The sequence below is a fragment of the Triturus cristatus genome, chromosome 10 (genome assembly GCF_964204655.1).
Source record: "Triturus cristatus chromosome 10, aTriCri1.1, whole genome shotgun sequence".
In the NCBI taxonomy this organism is placed as follows: domain Eukaryota; kingdom Metazoa; phylum Chordata; class Amphibia; order Caudata; family Salamandridae; genus Triturus; species Triturus cristatus.
Window position 1 is genome coordinate 1,126,327,547 of NC_140593.1, and position 18,029 is coordinate 1,126,345,575.

An 18,029-nucleotide genomic window follows, 5' to 3' on the forward strand; every position below is an offset into this window, starting at 1 on the left:
TTTGTAGCATCCAGGAAGGCAGAGAGTGCCAGTAAGTGAGGGTCCAGGTGATGAAGTGTGGAGAAAAAGGTGCAAATGTTGTGTGCCGTGGATCTGCCAGGAATTAACCCCAACTGGTCCGGTCTGGCGATGAGTGGGAGGAGAGGTTGTAGCCTGATAGCGAGCAATTTGGCAAGTATTTTAGTATCAATATTTATGAGGGACAGAGGGCGGTATGAGTCTCGTAGATTAGCAAGCTTGTCTGGTTTTAGGAGTGATATAATCACAACTTAATCCATGGATGGGGGTAGGGAAACCTTATCCAGAGATTCTTGATAGACTGTGAGGAGGTGGGGTGCTAATACTGCTGCATATGTTTTATAGAAGGAGTCTAATAACCCGTCGAGCCCCGGGGCTTTGTCACCTGGCATACTTTGTATAATTTGGATTATGTCTTCGGTAGTAAAAGGTTTGTCAAGGTAGGAGCATTGTGCTTCATCTAGCCACACCAGCGTAATCGAGTCTAAGTATTCAAGCAAGTCTGCACTCCAACTGGCACAGGAGGAGCTATAGACTGAGACGTAGATATCAACAAGGTGGTTAAGTATGGCACGCTGTCCTCTCACTGGACTGGAATTGTCACCTAAAAGCTCGACAATATATGATGAGGCCCGTGTACGTGTGAGTATTGTAGCCAGAGTTCTACCTGGGTGATCCCCCTCATCATAGCATCTAGCTCTGGCGTGTTTGACTAAGAAATGAGTTTCCCTGTGAGATTCTTCCTAGTGTTCTGTGATTTTTCCCTCGCAGGGTAGCTAATTGTTCGGATCCTCTATTGCGATAATATGTTAGTTCGGTGTCACGGATGTCTTGTTCTAGCCGCACTAAGGTCTGTCTTATGGACTTAAACACACCCAAAAGTTTGGCTATGCATGCTCCTCTGATCACAACCTTGAAGGCTTCCCAGAGCATCGAGGAGGATGATACCGATCCTACGTTAAGTGAGGAAAACTGTAGTATCTCCTTCCGGATCTCTTCCCTGAAGGCCGCCTCCAATAGAGCGTTTGGGGGCAGGTGCCAGCTATATGCCCGGGGGCTGTCTAGGGTATGGACCATCTAAGGAGGATAGGTGTATGATCAGATAGTGTACGTGGCATGTGTCGGGGGTCCATATTCCAGGATGCCACATCTCCGATCACCAGCCAGAAGTCCAGCATGAACAAGGCGTTGTGATGCGGGAAAGTACAAGTGCCCTCTACTGTCTCTGGGTGCTATTTCCACCAGATATCTATAAGTCCCTGTTCCTGAAGGAAGGATATTATTTTCTGGCTTGCCCTGGGGTGCAGGTTGAAGGAGGAGCCCAAGTCATCAAGTGTATCATTCAAAATGGTATTAAAGTCGCCACCCCATATTACTGTGTCACAATCTATCAAGGTGATTTTCGACCAAAGAGTGTAAAAAAAGCCACGGTCATCTGTATTGGGCCCATAGATTGCCGCCAGTGTTGCAGGGGTAGTCCCCAGGGTTCCACCCATAACGAACTATCTACCTTCGGGGTCAGTGATATGGCGGGATGTCATCCAGCCAATGCCATGATGTATCAATATAGCTACTCCTCTAGCATAATTAGAATATGCACCTCTCCCCAGTGTCTATTATGCAGTTTGGGGTCTGAAGAGTTCTTGAGGAGTTTTTCTTGCAAGAAACAGATGTCTATCCTATGTCTGATTAGGTATGTGTGAGTAAACCATGCTTTTCCATGGTCGTTGAGCCCTCTAATGTGACAGGTGAGGAACGTAATCATGGACCATATGAGTCATTGTTGTACAAACGTGTTACGGATGTGGCCAAATGTGTAGCTCCATGGTAAGCTGCTTAACTTGTGTGTGCCATGAAGATGTCTAAGGGGATGTTGTTGTCTGTAAGCTATAGTATGTAGGGTGAGTGCGTGCCCATGTGTGCGATCTTCTTCCAATGCCCAAGGAAACCCACTCCCCATCCCTGTAACAGCTGTGAAAACTTTCCCCTCCCACCCAACTCCCATACCAAACCAGCTGCTGTGACAGTTGATGTGATATAGAAGGCAGCACCCCCACTCTGAAAATTGTTCCAGACTACTGGTCTAAAGTGATTTATCCAAGAACCTTATCGCTGTATGGTCTACCATGCGTATCAGTCAAAGCATAGTTCTTAATCCAATTTGTGTTTATCCTTGAATCCTGTATCCTTTGAACTGCAGGGATGCAACATAACATTTTTATTTCTCTAAAAAAAATCTCAAACCTCTAATTTGTCCTTTAGTGAATATTCCATGCATTTAGAACCAAAATATCAGCAAAGTCACTTTACCTCTGGATTTCAGTCTGCTTGTGCTGCATATTTAAAATATATAATAATTTGAGAATCCTCTATTTATTAAAGATAACTACTTAATGTGCAGCAAGACATGATTGCTATAGGACTGATGTACGGCAGCTGCCCGAACCCCACCAGCCGGGGTTTAGGCCAAGATGTGGGCCACAGCTGATGCTTGAAAATTAACTCTAGTAGGTGGGAGATTAGCGCAGTGCCTCCTACTGTTGGATTTATTGCAGTATTTCTATAAAAGTTATGAGGTGCCCCCAACAACAAATAATAATAGGCTTTCTATTTAGATGTCCAAGGGAACAAGGGCAAAAGAAAACCTAGTGTCCAAAAGAAATCCCCCTTGGCCAAACAAATCAATCACAGTGAGGACAGACTGTAAGATATTCACTTAATGAATTTCTTTTATTATTGAATCTCTCAAAAAACTGTTAATAATAACATACAACAAGCATTGGCAAATCTATTAGGTTTTGCCTATGTGAGAGCTATTGGCTTTGCCAATCTTGTAGCCATGTTGTACTCCAGCACGGCTGCTGAGTAAAAGTTAGAAAGCAAATGCTATGACTCAACCAGAGTTGCCCACATCATAGTGTTTTATGTTGTTATGACGGGTGCAGATGGGCAACATGAACAACTGAAAGGAGTGTAGGAGAGATTGGCAATGGGAAGCAGGGAACAAGCAATGCGGACAACGGGAGAGTAAAAAAAAGTGCTATGATGTGGTGTGCAATGTGGACAGCAGGGTTTGAGGTAGGAAGGAATAAGCAATATAGACATCAGGGAGTTGTAGGGAAGAAGCTACGCTGAGCCTGCTCCAGGCGAGGTCGCCCCCACACACCGCTGCTCCTGCCCGCTGCTGCCAGTACTCTGCCCTGCTGACTGCTGTGCACTTCCTGCTACTGTCATCGTTTTTTTGCCGCTGTTTGCCATCTGCTGTGTGCCTTTTGTTTCCCCTTTGTCTTTCGCCTGGTGTATTTTGCATTTGTTTCCCCTTTTTGCCTTCTGTAATCTGATGTGTGCCTTTTGTTTCCCCTTGTCCTCCGCTTGTGTATTTTGCATTTGTTCCCCTTTCCCCTCTTGCCTTCTGTACCCCTCTTCCCCCTTCTGCTGCCCTCCCCCACCTGTGAGCTCCCTCCAGCCGCCGGACGACCCAGCCGCCGCTGAGCCGCCCTCGGTCCTCCTTTCCGCCACTGCCCTCCGGCGTCCCCGCCCCCCTCCTGCCCATTGGCCGCCCCGCTCCCGCCACCCTGCTGACCCGCCCTCCCGGCTCCTCACTTATGACGCCCCCTGAGCACCGCGCAGCGGACGCGCGCAGCGGTAGCACCGAATGAGCGCCGAAGGTGCGCCAAAGGTAAGCCCGTCTGTGCCCGTCCGCACCTGGACCGCGCCCAGCGCCAGACCCCCTGGCCCCCGCAAACACCAGCCCACCCGCCGGACTTACGACGCCACCGACCTCAACGCACTCAACACCGGCCGGATGCCACCGAGCCACACCGAGACGCACCCACGGACCCTTCAGCTGCCACTCCTGCAAGTTCACCAGCATCCGGACCTGCACTGCACCAACACCCGCCAAATCGAGCACCAGCAGCAACCACCTGAAGTGCATCCTGCTCAACACCCGCTCCGTCCACAGACACGCCGTCCAACTCTGGAACCTGATCGACACCGCATCCCCAGACGTCGCCTTCCTCACGGAAACCTGGATGAACGCCTCCTCAGCGCCCGACATCACCATCGCCATCCCGGACGTATACAAGATCACCCGGAGGGACCGCGTCAACCAGACCGGAGGAGGCATCGCCATCGTCCACAAGAACACCATCCGCATCACGACCAACACCGACGACACCCTCACAGCCGCCGAACACCTGCACTTCCAGATCCACACCGACCCCAAGACCACCCTCAGAGGCACCCTCATCTACAGACCCCCGGGACCACGCACACAATTCAGCGAAGACATCGCCGACTTCATCAGCCCGCACGCCCTCCCCTCCGCTGACTACATCCTCCTCGGGGACCTCAACTTTCACCTGGAGAACACCAACGACCGCAACACCACCACCCTGCTGGACAACGTCGCCAACCTCGGTCTCAAGCAGCTGGTGACCTCCCCCACCCACTACGCCGGACACACACTCGACCCCGTCTTCTCATCCAGCCAGCACATCGCCTTCAGCCACGCCACCGGACTCCACTGGATGGACCACAGCTGCGTCCACTTCAGCTTCAAAAAGAACACGACCCACCACCACCAGCAACAGGTCGCACGCAGAAACTGGAACAAGATCACAGCCGACCAACTCGCCGCAGCCCTGAGCCAAGACCCCCCCGCCGGCTCCGCGAACCCCAGCCAGGCCGCCAACATCCTCACGAAGTGGATCAGCAACTGCGCAGACGAACTCGCCCCACTGAGGACCCCGCCCAGCAGACCCGGCAGTAAGAAAGCGCCCTGGTTCACCGATGAACTCAAGAGCTCCAAGAAGAACTGCCGGGCCCTCGAGCGAACCTGGCGCAGAGACCCTACACCAGACAACATAACCGCCCTCAAGCTCGCAACCCGAAAACACCACCAACTGATCCACACCACCAAGAAAACCGCATTCAAGGATCGACTGGACAACAACGCACACAACAGCAAGGAACTCTTCAACATCGTCAAAGAGCTCTCCAATCCCAGCGCCGAAAACAACGACATCACCCCATCACAAGACCTCTGCAACTACCTCGCCTCCTACTTCCACAGCAAGATCGCAGACATACACAACAGCTTCAGCACACAACCGACGCACCCTATGACCACACCAACGACCCCCACCACCACCCTCCGCGCCTGGACCCCGATCACCACCGGAGACACCATCCGCACGATGAACTCCATCCACTCCGGATCCCCAACCGACCCCTGCCCTCACCACGTCTACAACAAGGCCGACGCCATCATCGCACCCCACCTGCGGGACATAATCAACACCTCCTTCAACACCGCTACCTTCCCAGAGAGCTGGAAGCACGCCGAACTCAGCGCTCTACTGAAGAAACCATCAGCGGATCCCACCGAACTCAAAAACTACCGCCCCATCTCGCTCCTCCCGTTTCCGGCCAAAGTCATCGAGAAGACCGTCAACAAGCAGCTTGCCGCCTTCCTCGAGACGAACGGATCCCTCAACCTCTCGCAGTCCGGCTTCCGGGCCAACCACAGCACCGAGACCGCCCTCATCGCAGCCACCGATGACATCCGAGCCCTGCTCGACAACGCAGAAACTGCGGCCCTCATCCTCCTGGACCTCTCCGCGGCATTCGACACTGTCTGCCACCGCACCCTAGTGCAGCGCCTCAGCATCGTCGGAATCCAAGAGAAGGCACTAGAATGGATCATCTCCTTCCTCGCCGGAAGGACACAGAGAGTCCGCCTCCCCCCGTTCAGATCAGAAGCCACCGAAGTCATCTGCGGCGTCCCTCAAGGCTCCTCGCTCAGCCCCACCCTCTTCAACGTCTACATGAGCCCCCTCGCGGCCATCGCACGCCAACACAACCTCAACATCATCTCCTACGCCGACGACACCCAGCTGATCCTCTCCCTCACCAACGACCCCGCCACCGCCAGAGCCAACCTACACAAAGGGATGACAGACGTAGCCGAGTGGATGATGAACAGCCGCCTGAAACTGAACTCAGACAAGACGGAAGTCCTCATCCTGGGCTCTTCACCCTCCGCCTGGGACGACTCCTGGTGGCCCACCGCCTTGGGCAGCGCACCCAAACCCACAGACCACGCACGCAACCTGGGCTTCATCCTGGACTCTTCCCTCTCCATGACCAGACAAGTCAACGCCGTCTCCTCGTCGTGCTTCAACATCCTGCGCATGCTACGTAAGATCTTCCGGTGGATCCCCACCAAGACCAGGAAGACGGTCACCCAGGCCCTTGTCACCAGCCGACTGGACTACGGCAACTCCCTCTACGCCGGAACCACCGCCAAACTCCAGAGGAGACTCCAGCGAATCCAGAACGCCTCAGCAAGACTCATCCTCGATATCCCCCGACAGAGCCACATCTCCGGTCACCTGAGGGACCTGCACTGGCTCCCGGTCAACAAAAGAATCACCTTCCGTCTCCTCACCCACGCACACAAAGCTCTCCACAACCAAGGCCCAAGATACCTCAACAGCCGCCTCAACTTCTACACTCCGACACGCCAGCTCCGATCGACCAACCACGCCCTCGCCGCCGTCCCCTGCATCCGAAGAGCCACTACAGGAGGAAGGTCCTTCTCCTACCTGGCCGCCAAGACCTGGAACTCCCTCCCAACCCACCTCCGTCTGACCCAAGACCACCTCGCCTTCAGGAAGAAGCTCAAGACCTGGCTGTTCGAGCAGTAGTGGACCCCCCCTCCCCAAGCGCCTTGAGACCCTCCGGGTGAGTAGTGCGCTATACAAAATGCTTGATTGATTGATTGAAGAAGCAACATGGACAACAAGAACAAAAAGGGAAGAAGAAAGGAAAATAACTTCTCAATCAAAGCGTGAGCCATGGAAGAACAACTAATCAAAATGAAGCAATCAGTACTTGGTCCATGCTCCACATGATAGAAGAGGAAGAGAAACTGGCATGTTCTGGCCAATTAGGAGGCAGCAAATAAGTGACAATGAAGCCAATGAATGGTAAGCAAAGGGTCGGCTCAAAGTCCCTCTTAATAAACTAAATGTCTCGTAAGCGACAGCGCATGCATGCTGTCTTCAGAGACCTAAAAATAGCATCATCAATTACTTTTCCTTAAAATCCAAACATTACTGAAGCCAGTTCATTCATACCTCATACAATCCAAACATCACAAACACACCACATTTTTGAAAGACGCATATCTATTATTAAATTCAATGAAATACAAAAAAATACAAAACAACTCATGAGAGCAAGATATATAATCTGTATATTTGACTGCAGTAGATCTTACGAAACAGTATGATTACATCCTTGCTGTTGATTATATCAAATAAATAATAAAGATGGTCAACACCCATTTCGGTGCTGGTAATGGAATACCATGCACCTTCTTCGGGACCACAGTTTTTTCAAGCATGGCTGCATCGGATATGTCAAGTAAGGCAATATCTAAATTTAAACCCACATCTTTGAATGTCTGTCCACAATTATTTCTTTCCAAAGAATATTTCTTAACTTCATTTATTCCAATACGACATATAAGGGGAGGTTATAAAAACACATTTGTCTTGTGGACCTATTTTCCCATTACCAGGTCACCCCTTTATGGAACAAATTACCCATATGGGCATATTCCTCCATCATGCCATCACCTCCGTGCTATATAGAGCTTATTCTTTCATTTATATAGTGCATTCCATACCATGCACACTCTGCCATGCTTCAAGGATCGATCCATATCTATATAGTGTAGTCTTGCCCTTTTAGGCTCCTAGTTATTGCAAATGGATATTATTTGTTGTCCATTCGAGGAGTGTGTTTCATATAATCTTCTCTAAATTAGATACCAATGGTGATCTCATCCTATAGATGAATATATATTTTTAGTTACTGCAAAGTGAACTTTTAAAACTGTGTTTATCCAGTTTTATTTGGAAAATAATTAACTCCCGGGTATGGAAAGGAGTGTTCCAGATTATTTACCCAAGACGGTAATTTCCTTCAAATGTAAAAAGTATGTTCTGTGTGCATTTAACATTGACTCTTCTTTGTTAGTGTCAGACTGCACAAGGTTATCTAAAATAACAAATACATACTATAGTGTAAAAATCGCTGTTTTGACAAGCATGTGTGCAATCAACCTATATAAATTTCAAACATTAATGCAAGTCCTTTATGTTGACATTACTAGGTTTAGCTACTGAAGTTTAATGTAGTCTCTGTATCATCAGATTCCTCAATATATATATAAAACAATCAAGGTATTATATGAGTGTTATATTTTGTATTTCAATTAATTTAATAATAGATATGTGTCTTTGAAATTGTGGTCTGTTTGAGATGCCTGGATTGTATAAGGCATAAAAGAACTGGCTGCCGTATTGTTGGGTTTATAAGGAAAAGTAATTGGTGGTGTTATTTTTTATTCTATAATTAACATTTTTTAAAGAAATTCAATAATGAAAGAAATGAGTTAGTTGAATATCTTAGTGTCTGCCCACACTTTGAGTGGTTTATTTGTCCAAGGAGGATTTCTTTGTGATACTTGGTCTTCTATTGCAAGATGTTACATTCTCTGACACCTCGTGAAGCTGAGACTGGGCGGCAAGGGTTGGGACTTGATTATCTCCTTCTTTGCAGGTCATTTTCTTCATATCTTCCTTCCTTCAAGACATCTGTATCCTGCTGATGTGTATCTTCATCTCTGCCTCGCTCACACATCTAGCCATCTTCTATTCTCCTATCCTGCCAGGCCCCTCTTCTCTTCTACCAATCACACGCCTCCTTGGCTTCATTCCCCGTGTTTCCTCTGCTGGCCTACCCAGTGTCTCAGCATCAAGATGGATCGCCTGCCCTTGGAAATGTGTGGTCCACAGATGGGCTCAATCAGATCCCTGCACCGACCCATACATCTAGGGACGAGTGAGAGAATTACAGACAGTACTGTCACTTAATGCAAGACTGACATCATGTGCAAAGTCGGGCTCGATGTCTTTGGGATTTTGGAAGCTTATATGCTGCACCATCTTCAAGACAACAACCCTTGGTTAGTCCAATAAAAGGTCGACCGTCATAACATATGCACTGGCAGTTAAAAATCTGCAGACTTCAGGTCCAATTTTATATTTTCAGATCATGTTATAGATGAAAATGCTCTACCAGTCTTTTACAGAAAAAACACAGATTGTCTGTCGGCAGCTGGTCTAGAGCTTGGAGGCCAGACTTGTAAATGTCCATGTGTCATAAGTTTCTTACTTGGAAATAGTGGTGAGGGGGAGCCAGGGGTGTAACATAGGTCCCTGCAGCCCCTGAGGTGCTGAGAAGCCACAAACGTCAAAGCTCTCCACAGTAAATCCAAGGCCTTTGAAAAGCTGAGATATGGGAGCATCAGTGCCACCACAACACATTGACCACACATCATTACGTCTCGGCTAGACAACACATGCTGTCTCAAAGAGACATGTTGTGTTTAATCTGTGGGCTTCAGCCCACCTATTGGCTTACCATCTGCTCGCTCCATCGTCAGTCTCATGTCCTTTGTCCCCATTTGCCCGTGGCATGCATGCATCACGCCTACTCTTGTGTTTAGCCTTCCCTAGAGCGAGCATGGGCCAAGTACTTGTGTCCATCCACTGCTCCCGTTTTAGGAGCTTCTTTTTTCTTTGTGTATGAGCGCTCCACACGAGTGCTCATGTTTTTACGAGCTCTGGCTCCTGCTACCCAGACTTCATTTCGAACTGCTCTCGTTTTTTTCTTCTTAGTGTTCTTTCTTAAACAACGGCTAGATTTCGCTATATCCAAGAAAAGTAAAAGGATCATCACTAATTTAACAATATCGGTCCTTGTTTGGCGCAACAACAAAGAAAACGCAATACGTGCATGAAGTGGCATAATGCATTTCAATTTGAGGCTTTTTTCTCACTGTGGTGAGTCCCTCTAGTGTCTGAAAACGGAATATCCCATACAATATCCCATTGCATTCTGTTTGCATACCTCCCAGGCTGGGTCATAGCACTTTTTTATATGACTTTCAGCCATTCTGAACAACAGCTGTGCAGTTATTTGGCATGGCTAAAAGACATTGACATTGACAACGCCCATAGCTCTCGGATTGCCGAGACCTACTGGCTTTACTAATGCTTGTTAGGTCGAGCCTAGGCAGCGAGCATGACCTGTTATCTCCTCTATCAGCATTTGGCATGCACATGATTTGCCTTTTGTTCGTTGTTGTGCCATTTAGAAATACAGGTTTTTTATTGGTGCATTGAGTCTGATTCTCCACCTTTGCGTGCTTGGGTCACGCCCAGGCGATTTCACTCATTGTTTGCTTGCGTTGGCCATCCCAATACGTCCCCGGTTCGTCCTGGTCATCCTCATCTGCCTTTTTATTTTGTGGGCTATCAACATCGTTGTAGGCTTTCAGGCCGTTTCACGGAGCAATGCTCTGTTTGGCACCTGCAAAGTGGCAATTTCTGTCTGGTAGCTGTTGAGCTATGCTAATAGCTCTAACTCAAAAAATGCAAGACCTATTGCATTTCTAATGCTTGTTTTGCATTATGCCACTGGGGCTGGTTGTTGAGCCACCCACAGCTGGACGCAGACAAGAGGTGCTGAGCGGCAGCATTCTTTGAGTCATTACTAACAAGGACGCTTGCCTCATCCCCAAACACCCATGGTTCCAAAATGTTGCATGTTAGCGATTTGAGACATTGGTAGACAAAAAACTCTAGTTACAGAGTCAACTTAAACATCCTATGGTGACTTAGCTCAAGGGCCACGTCTATCGGTCCTGGAAACATGACATGCTCCGCACGGACAACAGCTTTACCTACAGAACTGTATGATTGGTCCTGAACTCTTCCCATCAAGAGGGCCAGCTTTAGCTCTCAGACACTGTGCTTTAAATGAAAACATATGTTCTGGATATCCATGCGTACCTTTAATTGGGTCTATGGGTGGCGGGAACCCCTCAGTCAAAGGCACAGTGCTTTTGAGCACCCTATGAACTGCTCTAGGAAAAGGTGAAATCAACTTAAAATACAATATATACTCAACACGTCGACCGGAGAGCAGTGAGCTTCTAATCTGCATGAAAAATGTTGGGTGAGAGCAGTGGGAGAAGGTCACTCATCTTACTTTCACCTCTTGGTCCTCTGTTTAACAAGGGATGAGGAAAGCACACAACATTGCTGCTTCCAGTCTCAAAGGTAATTACCACGTCTGTTACTTGACATAAGAAATCTAAATAAACGGGTTCAATGAGATCCTAAGAGGATTACAAAGCTATTGTTTCAAGACCAAAGAACACACAACTGCTCTTTTAAACAGGCATTGACAAACATTTGGTTTGGCCAATGTTTGAGAATTGTTTTTACAAAATTGTTCAAGGGTGCATCAGATTGGAAAAGTGGGTAGTCGGGCATTGGGCAATGAGCAGGTGCCTCAGGGCCACCTTCAGGCCGTGTTTTGGTTTGAGCTCTGTCGATCGGCCCACAGAGCCTTAATGGCTCTTCCCCGCCCGGCCACTGTAATGTGGGGCCAGCATGGAAATGCAGGCTCGGAGAAGGTAGCTTGCAGCAACGTCGCTAGGCCAGTATTATGGCCGCTGAAGACTTTAGCTTGGCCCCCATTGGCAGGAGCAGACACTCAGAGGCAGTATCCCACTTCCCTGCCGTGCTATTAAACTGAGGCGCCTGGCTGGGAGCAGGGTAAGTGGCCATTGGGCCATCATCACCTCAGCTCCTCTGGAGTAGCCGCAGCTCTGTGCTTGTCTTCACCCCTCCTCTGCCAGGCCATCACCATGAGGCTATAGTTGGCTGGGGAGAGAGAAGAGTAAGTGAAGCGGCCTCGCTGAGTGCCTGTTGTTGGCACCTTGGCTCCAGAGTATTTCAGGCCTTGGTAGAGGGGGGTGTATTTTTGCATAGGCCTGGCTGTGAGGCACCTTACCCAAGGAGGAAAAGTGAGAGGATGTAATGTTGGGGTCAGAGCTGCCGAATTTGGAAATAGGTTTGATTCCCAGCCTCAGCTCAACATCCTGTGATTCTGGGCAAATGACTTAATTGCCCAAGGCCAAAAATAAAAATGAATTTGATCTTCTGTAATGTGACTGGTGCTCATGCAATCTCTGCCCTTGGGCCGAGTTCACGCTAAAACTACAATAAAAAACAAACTTCTGTTTGCTCATGTTTTAAGAGTCCGCATAGGCTGGAACATTATAACAAAAAAAGTATTCTTTATACAATAATAAAAATGTCTGTATTCCTTCTTGACATGGCTTTTCTGCATGTGTTTAGTTGTAACTATCTGTCACAGATCATTAAAGCAGCTTTAGACCACATTTTAAACTACGTTCACCTTATGTTTATTGTTTAAAGTACATATTGATCAGAGGAGAATATACCAGCTTTAGGTGATTTTCTAAATTTTCGTACCAGCCAGGACATTTAAATACCGGTAATGCAGGTTTAAAAACAGCCAGGAGGCAAACATAGCCACATCAGGAGTTGTGGCCTTTGGGCTACTTTATTTCACCTCACTCACTCACTCAGCCAAAATGTAGTGCTTCTAGTTTTCACCAATTTTTCTGGCTCTAGAAGCTTTAAAATACATATTTTATCAAAGATTTCTCTAAAATTTAGCCCAATGAGACTAGCTAAATGATTCTTCATAAACAGGCATGTTCTGGAACTGTGGGCCACTTTTTTGGGGGTGCCCAGGCTGACTTTTGATCCAATCTGACCTTGTTAAAGGGGACTAGTTATTGTGTGCAACTGCACATTGTGCAAGAATAGAATGCTGTCACTCACAGGGAGGTAAGTCAACGACTGAACTGGGTATGCTGGGGTGGACAGTAAATTGCTTTTTGTGGCTGATACACACTGAGAGACCAGTGAAAGCTGATATAAGTAGAAATATTTTATGCATAACTTGATTAAAATCCAAAGGTCATGGCTAAATACAGACATAAAAAAGAATCATAAACCAATGTGTAAGGAGCCGGGTTGGATATTGGTCTGACTGTGACAAAGTGGTTGTGCCTGATGTTACATGTCTTCTGCTACAGGGTCGGGCTTCCCCGGACTGCTCTCCTGGCAGACAGTGATGAGGAGTCATCCAGTGCTGGCTCCTCGGATGAAGAAGACGTCCCTCCAGTCGAGGCACCAGGGATTCTAGGAGACAGGGCCATATCTTCTAATACAGAAGGGTAAGATATGCCACAGTAGCATAAGTCATGCAAATAAGGCTGTTTGTGGATGTTGGTGGTATAGCTCTCACAAAGAGGGGTTTTGCTATTACTACCAAACTAGGAAGGAGAAAAGTATTCTTGTCAATATTTTAAACTTTTTTATTCTTTCTGCAGGTGAGTGTGATTGCATGCTGATAGATACACACAAGCATACACAACATGTGACTTAAACGATCCCCTATTTGCTCCCTGGTCCCAATTTGGCTCATATAGGGTCTCCAGGATCCATAGCTTTGTACGAGGTGCATAGGTTTCTGTCCCTTTCAAGATGAGGGACCATCCTTACCCCTTTAGAGACATCCAAGCTTCTGCCCAGCACATTTCTAGCTGGAGGACATTGGAATCAAGCTATGGAGAGGTGTGTCCTTGAGAGGTCTAGAGTGATCCTTCTCATTCACATTGAATGAATACATGTACACATACCAATCAAGATTGTTTATGAAATTGAGTCTATTTCTTCAAAAAGACAAACATAACAAGTCTAGTAAAAAATTTTAACAGAAAGGTGTTGAGAAAGAATGGTGATACAGGGAACCGCACATGGAGGTGGAAGAAAGAATGAGGTTGCTTGGAAAATTATGCATAATTTTTGTTTGACAGTTAATTCATGCCTTGGTGACCTCCCCAAAAGCCCCCAGGAGAATTTATCTTATACCCCGTGTCCTGGCGAAGATCCGGCTTCCGAGAGTAATGCATGCAGGTCGAAACGTCGATGCAGATATGACATGATGCCTGTTCTGTGTACAACTGCTTAGGTGAAACATTAATATGTTTGTAGAATTTTCAGAGTGTGTAAAGGTCCATACAGGCTGATTAAGGTCTGGTTCCTTGGTTGTTAATCAAAGACTTTTTGAGAGTCTGGTATCCATGACCTGATGTAAATCACAGTCCAATGACACCTTTGAAATTCATCGCTTAACTCACTTTACCTTGTAGTGTGTGATTGTGGGCTCTTTGTCAAGTGGCTGACTGTCTGCTCCACAAAATGGTCTCGGTGGATGCTCCATGCTAATCATTTTCACGCTTTCCTCGTTCCTTTCCCAGTTACGCAGCCGGTAACAGCACCAGTCGAAAGATCCTGCGATTTGTCGATAAGATCGCCAAGTCCAAGTACTTCCAGAAAGCCACAGAGAATGAGTACATCAAGAAAAAGATTGAGGAGATGTCCAATACGCCGCTGCTCCTAACTGTGGAGGTCCTGGAGCTGGAGGGGACGCTGGCGGTCAACATTCCACCACCCCCCACGGACAGGCTATGGTAAGGACAGCAAAGCCACGCCCACCTCCAAGGATATTGTAGTGCTCCAGGACAGGATGGCATTATTTGCACAGTCCTGGGCTTTTCTTTTACACATCAGTGCATTCTGGGACTGGGCATCTTTCATTGTTTCAGCCTCTAAACTAGAGCCCCTGATATCTTCCTGGTGTGGAGCTCTATGACGACCCCTGCTGCCACTATCTGGGCTTGTTTGTGATTGTTGTAAGCTTGATCTCAGTAATATTTAATAACTTTCACAACATGAGAGAGTGATCAAAATTACATTATGTTTTTCTCCTTTGCCCTAAATAATGTCATGCCATTTCACACCATGTTATTTGCATTTCACTTGCCACTTAAGGGTGACCATCTAAGGTCCTCCCGCAGCAACATGCAAATCAAATAACTAGAGGCAAGATATACAAAGAATGGCGCTGGTAAACGTTGTAGCAAATTTTTACTTTTTCCAAATCCATTCTGTTTTTTTCTTTAAACTGACCTATGTAGTAATAGGTCGGTTCTCCAAAACCTGATGCCCAGTTGGTCGCAATTCGACCCACGTAATGTGTATTCCTGAGATAGGTCAAATTACGACCCACTACGAATGATGCTGAGGCCAGCAACCCATCATGCCTGTGATTGGTTTTAAATAAAGCAAAATTTTTAAATGCATCCCATTTTCTTTTAAGGAAAACAGGATATGTTGAAAAAAACATACCCATAGATGGAAATGCCTTCAGCTGTAACTACATTATTTAGAGTTGTTTGCAGTATTTCACGTTTTGCGTTATAAATGTGAGCCCCCAGGCAATGGACCTCTTCATAAAAATGCTTAAATACCAAGTGTAAATCGAAACAGTTATCTCATGTTGACTAAACTAAACAAATTAACTCAGATGATTAACAATATAGCAGTATAAAGGTAGTGGGATATATGTGGACAGAAATGTTGTTCCTAGACAGACATACAAATGGGAAGGTGTATGTAGCTAGATCAGGACCTCCAGTTTTAGGCTGGACACACCAATTTGATCTGCATATTATAATCAATCAGATTTTCAACTGAACTGAGTGTTATTATGCACTGCATTTACCACAATGCATCAGGGTGAATTGTCTGCTGATATGCCTGGCAGTGTGCTCACTCACCCTTTTGTGGGGGGCTCCTTGACGGGTTGTTGGGCTTCCGACCTCTGGGTTGCACCTGGGAGTGGTACAGAAACCTGAGAAGACTCCGAGCAGCATTGCCAGCACCCCACAATCTAACTTGTTGCTCTATACTGAAGAAGGACAAATATTCTGAAACACAGTATACATAGCACTGGCTGCACCAACAATGGTGAAAAATAAACCAAATGTTATTATACACTGCATTTCCCACAATGCATCTGGGCAAATTTTGTGCTGGTGTGAAAGGCAGTGTGCTCCCTTCCCCTTTTGTGATTGGCCCGCTACAATTATGATTTTAAAGGTGCCATCCAGTGAAAAGAAAAACTGTTTTCTTTACCCAGTCTGGCACTATGATCAATCACCACCAATAAGCATCCTAGAATGTTGCGTTCTTTGATGATGTCAGCTGGGGTTTTAAGACATATTGTGACATCATTTAGCGCAATGGCCCCTTAAATTTGTAAAAGTGTTAACTCAACCCTCTTCATGTTGGACCAGTGAAATTGCCCATTTTAAATTCCCTTTTCAGTGCATTGTGGGACTTCTAGTCCTACATTTACTTTTACCAGAATGAGGCTATGTTTAACGTAGTGCAGGAGCAGAAATCCCATGTTTGATTAAACCGCCCCCTAATGACCCATGGTATGGTTTTGTGTGTGGAAGTGCTCCATCCATGCTGTGATAAGTTTACAATCTCTGTGGCAGGCAACAAATCTGAGCCTCTTCCTTCTTCTTCAAGGTACAGTTTCAGGATCCCCCCACGGCTGGACCTGAGGGTACGCCCGAAGCTTGGAGAGCGTGAAGTCACCTTCATCCACGTCGTGGAATGGATTGAGAAGAAGCTGCAGCAAGAGTTTCAGGTACCTCGTCCGCACCATTCTGTGATAGGGGTGACCATGGCTAAGGTCTAGGTTCTAAGGCAGCTAGCATGCACATTGCACATCCATTTGTGAACCACTGTTTTTCCTGTCCAGTTGGTGAGGATTGACAACAAGTAGCAGCTAGAGCAGCACTGAGGTGATTTGTCCGAAGAATGAGTGGGAGCTAAGATGGTGGTCATCGGTACCCTGGAATTAGGTCTACAGCCACCAGTTGAGCCTTACAGCTTGATCCATAGATACATGGTAACGACAATCTTCGGGGAGGAGGTTGTTGATCCTCTGCCTGCAGATTCACTGCTTAATCCACAGATTAGTGGATTTTCCATTACCTTGCACCTCAATACCTGTCCCTGTGTCTGATAGCTTTCCTTGCTAAGTCACAGGGAGGCTGGTGTGATGGTCCCAGATCCCTTCTATCTGTTTTGTAGCATTTCTTGGAGGATCAGGCTGTAGGAGGAACTGTATTCCTTCTATCTACTAGCAATGACAGGAAGAGACTTTAAGACACAGTTACCCTAAGATCGCAAGTTAGAACCTTATAGAACACCTAAATAGATAAATAAATACATGTTTATTAAGCCTTTGATGGGTACAATATCTGGCCCTTTGATACCTGCATTTTGCCCGTAGCCTATCTGGAAGTAAGAGGTAGTGGGATCATTTGATTTCATGCGTGTGTATGGATATTTAAAATGGATTGGTGTAGCATGCTGAGTTTTGTGAGTGAGGTGGATGAACTGAATTCCATGTTACTGGACAGTAGCATATATAGTGGGTAGCGGTTGGTGGACGACCAGGATTCCTGGAAAGGTTTGGAAGTTCTTTTAAACATTAAGGTGTTTGTGTGAAATCATACCTTGAAGTCATACATATGGGGCTTTATTTACAAGCACATTGCTCCGCCGGTGCGTCACTATTTTTGATGCACCGGCAGCACAGTGGGCTTGCCCATATTTACAAGGGATGTATGACGTAATCACGCATGCTTTTACAGCGCATGCTTTACAACGCTGGCAATACAACAAACGCATCGTTACCAAACATGAGAGGCTGTGGTCCGTCGGCTAGACTGCAGACTTTGGTGCTGAAAACCAGGGTTCGAGCCTCGGGGTCGCGTCCACATCCTGTGATTCTGGGTAAATCACTTAATCTCCCCGTGCCTGAATGTGTAATGTAAATACGGTGCTCATGTAAAGCGCTCCAATACCTTCGGGTCGAGTTCGCGCTATGTAAATATGCAACAAACCTTCCATTACAACGCAAGTCGTTACAACGACTTGCTTTAGTGAAGCCCTGGACTTTGGAATAGTATATTTTACTATTCCAACTCCTGTCTGTGCAACAGTAGGGAAGGTGTTGAATTTAAAATCCAACAAGGCGTGCCCTAAAGCAAGTCATTGTAATGATTTGCTTGCTAATGGAGCATGTGGCAATGACACGTTCGTTGTAGTGTCTGTGTT

The 18,029-nt window shown here is 46.8% G+C and overlaps 1 protein-coding gene across 1 annotated transcript in view; it reads left to right on the forward strand.

Moving 5' to 3' along the window:
- Positions 1-18,029, forward strand: part of LOC146796689 (testis-expressed protein 2-like) — a 223,467-nt gene that overhangs the window by 191,276 nt on the left and 14,162 nt on the right. Inside the window, exons 9-11 of the mRNA XM_085629372.1 lie at positions 13,079-13,219; positions 14,306-14,518; positions 16,428-16,548. Of these exons, the coding sequence (XP_085485498.1) occupies positions 13,079-13,219; positions 14,306-14,518; positions 16,428-16,548 (475 nt within the window). The remainder of the gene's footprint in view (positions 1-13,078; positions 13,220-14,305; positions 14,519-16,427; positions 16,549-18,029) is intronic.